This window comes from Capra hircus, chromosome 7 (genome assembly GCF_001704415.2).
Source record: "Capra hircus breed San Clemente chromosome 7, ASM170441v1, whole genome shotgun sequence".
NCBI classification, from domain to species: domain Eukaryota; kingdom Metazoa; phylum Chordata; class Mammalia; order Artiodactyla; family Bovidae; genus Capra; species Capra hircus.
The window spans coordinates 105672909-105681455 of NC_030814.1; the positions used below are offsets into that span (position 1 = coordinate 105672909).

The 8547-nt window shown below is 59.7% G+C and overlaps 1 protein-coding gene across 1 annotated transcript in view; it reads right to left on the bottom strand.

Annotated features, from left to right (window-relative positions):
• The window catches only part of WNT9A (Wnt family member 9A), a 30313-nt gene extending 25333 nt beyond the window's left edge, over positions 1-4980 (bottom strand). The window contains exon 1 of the mRNA XM_018051577.1: positions 4804-4980. Coding sequence (XP_017907066.1) covers positions 4804-4898 — 95 coding nt within the window. The 5' untranslated portion in view covers positions 4899-4980. The remainder of the gene's footprint in view (positions 1-4803) is intronic.

Sequence of the window (8547 nt, forward strand, 5' to 3'; positions counted from 1 at the left end):
GGAGGTTGACCCTCCCTGACCCACACTGAGAGACCACCCCCCCCATGACAGCAGCCCCTAAGCACAGTGCCAGGGCCCCCAGCTAGCCCCAATCTGCAGCAAAGCCCTAATCCCAGACCAGACCCCAGCAAGTGAACCTTTACCCCAGCCCACACAGTCCACCAGGGCCAAGCAGGGACGGCCCATGGATGCAAACCCTTTATAAGGTGAGAGGCAGCATGCTGGTTCACAGGTCAAGAAAACAGGCTCTCCTCAATCCAAGAAGAGATCTAGAACATTTAAAGAGCTCTTACGTCTCGACAGAAAGACAAACAACTGTGCTAAAAATTAGGCAAAGAAACTGAATAGACATTTCCCCAAAGTAGACACTGCAAATAGCCGCTATGCATATGAAAAGATGCTCAATATCACAAGCTATCAGGACTGTGTTAGTCACTCAGTCATGTCTGACTCTTTGCAACCCCATGGACTATAGCCCACCAGGCTCCTCTGTCCATGGAATTCTCCAGGCAAGAATACTGGAGTAAGTAGCCATTCCCTTACTCCAGGGGATCTTCCCAACCCAGGAATTGAACTTGGGTCTCCGGCATTGCAGGCAGATTCTTTACCTTCTGAAACACTGTGGAAGCCAGTCATCAGGAAAACGTGAATGAAAACTACAATGAGATACTACCTCAAGTCTATCAGGATGGCCAGAATTTAAAAAAAAAAAAAAATTTTTTTTTAAATCAGAGAAGCATTGGCGAGGATATGGAGAAATTGGAACCCTCCCTCTTACTGGTGGGAATGCAAAATAATGCTATCGAAAAAAGAGTTTGGTGGGTCCTCAAAAAGTTAAACACAGCATTACTATATGATCCAACAATTCTACTTTTAGGTATATACCCAGGAAAACTGAAAACATACGTCCACAAAACAAACAAACAAACAAAAACACTGTAAACCGATTTTCAAGGAAGCATTATCCACAACACCCAAAAAGTTGAAACTACCCAAGTACCTATCAACAGATGAATAGATGGAAGAGAGCAGTCACATGCCCACCCAGTCGAATATTATTTAGTCACAAAAAGGAACGATACACTGAATCATCCTACAAATGTGAATAAACCTCGGAAACAGTATGCTCAGTGAAAAAAGCCAGATGCGAAAAGCCACATACGGTATGATTCCGTTTATATGAAATGTCCAGAACAGGCAAATCCACAGAAACAGAAAGTGGATTAGCGGTTGCCAGGGGCTGGGGGAGGGGGAGGGGGATATAAAGTTTCTGGGGTGATGAAAATGTTCTGGAATTAGAGAGCAGTGCTGGTTGCACAGCCTTGTGGATGTATTAAAAACCACTGAACTGTATGCATCAACTAATAGAGAGGATGTGAGTTACATCTCAATAACAAAAAGCACTCGCCCCCCATTCGCAACAGTCCAGAGCACCTCAGCTGCCAATTACATTGACTGCCAGCACCTCTCATAGACTAGGGAAGCCCTCAACGACATGCCTGCGCTGCCTCACGCATGCAGGCCTCCAGGCTGCCTGGAGCAGAAAGTTGGGACAAACCCACAGACCTCACAGCAGTGCCCTGCTCCCCCTCGGTAACCTGCAAATGCTTCCAGCGTAATGCGGAGTGCTGAGGCCAACACCTGGAAGAACCTCAGTGCTCACTGTGCCCCTTCTTGCTTCCTCTGAAGATTAATCACCTTGGAAGCCTCAGGCCTCCACTCGCCTGGGCAGCTCCTGGATGCCTGTCTCGCAGCTTCCCTAGGGGCCTCTGCTGGGGGCTGCCTCAGCACATGGGACCTCTAAGAAGAAGGCAGTAAAGTGCCAGGGAGCCCAGGCAATGCTTTGGCTGGCACAGATCCCCAAATCCCAGCCCCAGTCCCTAACTCCAGGCTCAGAGAAGCACAAGGGTAGCCTGCCCCAGGGTCTGGGGCATCCCTTCCTGAGCAGCTTTCAGCATACATGACCCACCCTTTACCTCCATATTCTCACCTGAGGATAACACCTAGAGAGAAGCTGAGTACCGGAGAGCCCACCCAGATCTATGGAGTGGGACAGGGCGGCAGGGGGAAGGGGGGGAGGTCGTTGGTGGCAAGGAGGGGTGTCCAAGTTTATATCTCAAACTTGCCGCAAGCCCTTGGGACAGCCTCTTCCTGCTTAGAGCCAGGCTCCACTTCCTTCCAAGAGGGCATCAGGCCAAGCTGTCTAGGCCCCCAGAGCACAGACATCTCGGTAGCCCCAGGATAATCAGATGGAAACACCACCTGCTAATCACGCCGAAAAGCAGGGTCAGGCCTGGCAGGAAGAGAGAGGAGCCCCTTTTCCATGGCAGGCAGATGACCTGCGGGGCCCAGCCTGGTGGCCAGAGGCTGAGGAGGACAGCAGAGGCAGGGCGGCTTGGGTTGCAGGCCGAGGGGGGTGGGGGGGCAGGGCAGGGAGGGCTCCCACCGCCCACGTGATCCTCCCCCAGGCCAGCCTCTCCGGGTTTCTGGGCTGTAACTGGAGCTGCCCTGCCTGTGCGCCTCTGTGCCAGGCAGAGCTTTCAGAGTGGGGGAAGGGAGAGGAGGGCTGGATCCCAGCTCCTTCCCCGGTTCCCTCCGTACTCGGGGTGGGGAGGGGAGCCCCAGCACAAGGCACAGGGAGGCCCCCTGGCTCTGGCCCAGCCCTGCCTGGCCCTGCCTGCCTTGGGCCATCTCCTCCTCCCCCTACCCGCTGGCTCCTGTCCCTTTACTAGGCCAGGAGAAAAAGCCCCAGACCCAGGTTCAGCTGCTCACTGCCGGCCGGAGGCTGGGTCTTTATGCCCTGTGCTATCCTGAGTGGACTCCAGCACCAGGTCCCTTCTCTCCTTTGCTTGCTCAGCTGGCACGGAGCCTGCCACCCCTCCAGGACTTTCGTCCACCAAGCTGAGTCTTGTCTCTCTTGCCTGGTGTGGAGGAGACAGAGGGGAAGTGCCCTCCAGCAGAGCAAGCATAGCCTCTTCCTCTGGGGCAGTCTTCCACGGGGCAGGACTTGAGAAGCCCACTTGAGGTGACCTCTGGGATTTAAAAGCAGGGCCAAAAGGGCTAACTGGAGAAGCCGCAGGTGCGCCAAGCCCTCTCAACTTGCCACACAGCCCCTGGGGGTTATTCTCTTCAAGGGAGCCAAGGAGACTTCCCAGGAGGTACAAAGCGCAGAGAAAACAGGGAGAAAGAGAGATGCTGCAGGGGCGGGGGTGAAGGATGGGAGCCAGGACCCTGAAAACCACTCTGTGGATCCGACCTTCCCGGAGAGTAAAAGCGGGCAGCAGGGACTCCGCACAGAGCACAGAGTGGCGCAGACGAGCCCAGGGTGTGTCTGGAGCCTGGTGAGCAGACCCACGGCAGCGCCTGGACAGCGCAAAGGCACAGCTGGCTGACAGGCCATCGTGACTCACCGCGGACCTGCAGCCAGACAGCCAGCCTCTGACCCTCCCTCTGCCCGAGAGGGTGAGGCAAAGGCTGCACAGATGGCATGCAGGGGCGTGCCAGCCTCTGCACAGCCTGAGCCCCAGGCAGGCCGAACTCACAGCCACAGCCCTGGCTTCGGGGTGGGGTCTCCAGGGTGAGAAGACAAGGACCTGACCCTGGGAGACAACCCAGGGGAAGGGAACAGGAGAAGTGGGCGCGGGGAGAAAAACACAAAGGGAAAGTTTCCCATGAAAATATTTTATTTTCTTTGAGAACAGGATACACCTGCAGGGCTTCTCGCCCAGTCTGCCTCTCCCCGCCCTGGCAGTGCCACATTTCTGGACCAACGGGGCCCTCTGCCGGCCAGGCCGCTGCGCGCAGCGCCTGGTCCACGGGAGAGGTAACAGGTGACAACGGGCGCAGGGCGGCAGCCCGGAACGGGCATAAGGCACCCCGGACGGGGTCTGGGCGGGACTCGAGGGTGGCCTCCGCTCCAGGAGTGGCACGGGGGCAGGAGGCGGGGCGGCTGGGGAGGGCCGGAGGGCTGCCTACACGATGCCACACAAACCTCGGGGGCCCATCTGCAGAGTACAGCGAGGGTCCCCAGAGCTCGCCTGGCAGGACATCCCAGATCTGGGAGCGAGGAACCAGGAAGGGCAGGAAAGAACGATGGGGAGAGACGAGCCAAAACCACGAAAACTGCTGCTGCGGAGAAGCGCGCGGGGCAGCGACCCGGGAGGCGGCTGGAGGCAGCATTCACAGCCCGCCCGGGCCCGGCGCACCAGAGAGGTCCCACAGACGCGCTCCCGCGGGTCGCGGCCCGAGCGAACGTCAGAAGCAAAGCGCAAGAAAAATAAAATTCCTCCAGCCTGGAGTTTTTCCCCCTTTGGGGCTCAGTGCAAGGAACATCTGGATTTTGTACGTATTTTTTTGTTGTTGTTAAATTAACTTCTCGGGGAGAGAAAGGAGGGGGAAACTGCAAGGCGGGTGGGTGTGCAGGGGCCAGGGAGGCTCCAGACGTTTGGCTAGAAATCCCAGCCAAAGGCAGCCGATCACCAGAGCTTGGTCCCGCAGCTGCAGGGAGCCTCGCGCACGGCCGCGGGCGCGGCCACAGGGACTACGGCTCCGGGGTCACGAAGGACCGGGGCCTCACGCCAGCCAGCCGGGCACGCCGGCCCCTCTGCGTGAGCCGTGCCACAGGGACACCGACTCCCGAACCCAGCGACGCGGGCGCCGCAAACAAACAGCTCCAGGCAACCCGGCGCCCCTCGCCAGCCCGGGCACCGCGCCCCGCGCACCTGGATCGCCCCCGCCCTCGCGCCCGCGCCGGCCTCGGGCCCGGCCCGCCCGCCCCGCCCGCCGGGCCGCCGAGGCACCTACCCGAAGTAGGCGGCCGAGGGGCGCAGCGCGGCGAGCAGCAGCGTCAGCGCGAAGGCCGCGGCCAGCCAGCGCGCCAGCAGGGGCCCATCCAGCATCTTGCCGCGCCGCGGCGGCTGACCATCGCGCTCCCGGCCCCGCGCTGGGCGCCCCGCGGCCGCCGCCCTCTTATAGCGCCCGGAGCGCCAGGCCGGGGGCGGGGCGCCGGCCAGCTGGCCCGGCCCCGCCCGCGCCCGGGGAGGGGTCACGCCGGCGCCGGGGGCGGGCCGAAACCCGAGCCCGCGCGCAGCCCGGCCCTGCTGCCTCCGGGCCGCTCGGGTCCCAGGGCGCGCCTCGCGCGTGGGAAGCCAGGCACGCGAGGGGCGGGTGGGAACCGGCGCGGCCGGAAGGGGCGGGAGCGCGGCGGGGGCCCGGGGAAGGGAGCGAGCCCGCGAGCGGCTGTGGGCGTGGGTGGAGCCAAGGCGGAGTGTTGGTGGCCTGGGGCAAGACGGCGAGGCTGGCGCTGCGCGGCTCGCCGGGTGCGAGCGGGCGAGTGGGAACGCCGGCGGAATCTGGAAGTGGGCGGTCCGGTGCAGCTGCGGGGGCGGGGTGTGACCTGGGGCGGGGCCGGGGCGGAGCTCTTGGCCAGCACTCGAGCGGGTGGTGCCGCGGGGGACTCGGGTGTCAGCCCGGAGCTGGAGCTAGCTTGTCGGCTCCCAGAGGAGTTTGCGTGAAAGGGGAGACAAGCCAGCAGGTGATGCCCCTGCCTTTGCGAGGCCAGACGGGCGCTGCTCCCTGGGTTGTTGCCTTGGGAATGAGGCGACCTGATCAGGGATGGTGCGGCCAGGTCGATCGACCTTTTGGGACCTTTGTCTCCCTATTCTTAAATCGAAGGAGGAGCTGGCTGAGGTCACTGCCAGCGCTGATCCCCGGGTGACCTCCTTCTCAGAACCTCTGCTGTGAGGACTGGACGTAGGGGGCTTGGCACGGGTAGAGGCAACAGGAGCTGCCAGGGACAGGGAGGAGAGACGATGCAGAGTCACTGCTGAAGTAAGTCAGGGTCCGAGAACCCAAACCCCAGATTAAAACAGATAACACAAATTAACAACAGGATGGGTTCAAGGAGAATCCTTAGAGACCGCTGGGCCAGGGTGTCAACAGCCACAGCGGGGAGAGCTCTGAGGTTCAGGATATGGGAAACGTGTCCCCGAAATGCCAGCCTTCGGGTGACCGTAGAGGCTCCATGGGTCCACTTGGCCAGTACTGTGGGGGCCCTCAAGTCCTGGGCCTGCAGGGGAAAGCACAGTTTTCTAACAGCCATCCGTACTGAGCTGCTGCTTCTGGGCACAGTGACCCAGAGTCTGGGGGTCTGAGCACCTCTAAAGGCTGGGTTAATGGGTTCTGAAGATCTGCTTAGTGACGTCAGTCAGGACAAGGACTGAAAGGCAAAACAGGAGGGCAAAACAGGTAGCCGGAGAGTGGCGCAGGGAGCGCAACACATGCCTGGGCTCCCACCTCTGTTAGAAGGCCACCCACTGAGCATACCCCATCCTCCCTAGGGGCCTCCCAGTGCTGGGCTGGTGAAAAGAGGGCAGAGAGGAGATGGGGCGTGGGCAAATCACTTCCTCTCTGGGCCTCAATTTCCCCATCTGAGAGGCATCCAACTCTAGGGAATCATAATGTCTTTTTCTAAGTTGTAATGTCGCGCTGCAGAAACCTCCACCCATGGTTTTGCTTCTGTGGGTGTGACCAGCCTCACGTCATCCCCCACCCCAGGGACTCCTCATGTAGGAGGGGGCTCTCCAGCACTCTCGTCTGCTCACACCACACTCAGCCACTTCAACAGGGCTGCCACAGCAAAGAGAACACCAAAGCTGCTCCAGCCCACCCAGGCTGGAGGGCTAGGGGACACCCTGTCATGCCGTACTTCCACGTGTCTGAGTTCAACCCCCAAGGCCTCCACCTGAAGTCCTGGCTGCCACACCCCGGAAGCGTGAGGCATGAGCTGAGGGGACGCAGACTGATGACATCTTTAAAGGCACAGAGATTGCGTCCCAAAAAAGTGAAAGGTGAGATTGTAAGCGTGTCTGGAAGGCGCTGCAGGCCTTAATAGAGTCTCTTTCCATGCGGAGTGGAGGGTTCTCCTTTGGCCACCCAGCAAGTCCCAAAGAAAGAGGCGGCCAGCTGAGGCTCCAGCCAGCAACCAGGGGGCGGGGCACAGTGCAACGGGTGCTGGAAAGATGAGTGCCATCTGTGGAAGGGGAATGAGGGTTTTCATCAGGGGCTGCCAGCTCATAGCAGCTTGGGGGCTATTGCAGTGGCCCCAAAGCACCTGTTTTTGAGCGCTAAGCCTCCCCCACGTATCAGCAGGGACACCTTCAGTCCAGGGAATAGGAAGACCAGGCTTTGCTAGGCCGTGCAACATGGGAGAAGGCTGAGGTGGGTGGCAGTGCCTGGTACATAGTAACATTGGGAATACACCTGAGGGTCTAGGTGGGGCCGCCCCTGGAGTGATGGCAGCAGCTGAGGTGGTGCCACCAGCTACCACTGCAGCTGGACCTGGGGGCACTGGCTGCCTCCCCCCGGAGTCTCCCAGACCTTAGACCTCTCCACCAGGTCTGACCACTTTGCCCTGCCCTTGCCTGCATGCATACCTCCGCCATGACCACTGGTGGGCCTTCCTGTACTGCAGACAAAAACCGAGGTGGCCCTACTTACGGACCTCAAGGCACCCGTGCAGTCTAGACCTCTTCAGAGGGGGCCAGGTGCTCCCCACTTCTGTGTCCACGTCTCCTGCCTCCCGGCACATAAGCCCCAACCCATCTTTGCAGATTCTGGTCACCTGCAACACCTCCCCGAGCCATTCCGCGTTGGCCTGGCCTCTCTGCGCCCAGTGTGGAGAAGGAAGGTAAGTTAACGTGGAACAGTCGTCAACAGACAAGCTTATGGTTTGATTGACACTGGATGGTAAACTGAGGCCCAGAGAACCCAGCAATTTAGCCCCAAGGACACAAAGCCACCCGGGGGTGGGAGATGGAACGCCTGACCCCAGTCTTACGCTTTTACCAGCTGAGCCACCTCACAGGTGATCTTGCTGGCCTCAGCACAGCATGAGAAGGCCGTGTCATCCCAGGAGGTCAGAGCTTCTTCTTGCAGCATAGCGTGCTCTGGCCAATGGCAAAGTGGTCCCATATTTCTGTTGGAGAAGCCTGGGCTGGAGGCTTCCTTATTCCCCTGCCACAGCCACCTAGGTCTGCTTGGCATGCTGTCTGGAAAAGGACATCCAGAGTGCCAGGCAGAACAAGCTGTCACTAGTGCAGAGGCTGCAGCCACCCCACGCAGTGTGAGGGAGAGCACAGACTGGTCCAGGCCCCCTGCACAGTCTCCACCCTGTACATGTTCCTAACCAGAGTCATGGTCTCCAAGGGGCAGATGGGCACAGCTCCAAGAGGACCAGATCAGCACCAGGGCGGGCGTGTGCTCTGAAACAAAGCCCACCCCAGGAGGGGAAAAACAAGCTCTGAAGGCTCACCGACACTTTTGCAAACATCCAACTTCACGGAGACCCTAGCCCTGTGAACTGCCAGAATCACCCACAGCAATAGGTCCTGAGCACGCTGACGCCCAGCTGGCAGAGGGGGCTGCCCAGGTCTCAGCACGACAGCAAACTCCTGCAAAACTAGAGTGCTCACCATGACCCCAGCCTGGGCAGCACACCTTCCTAGGCCAGGCCCACCTGACATCTTCAAGGCCGGGTCTGGATGCAGT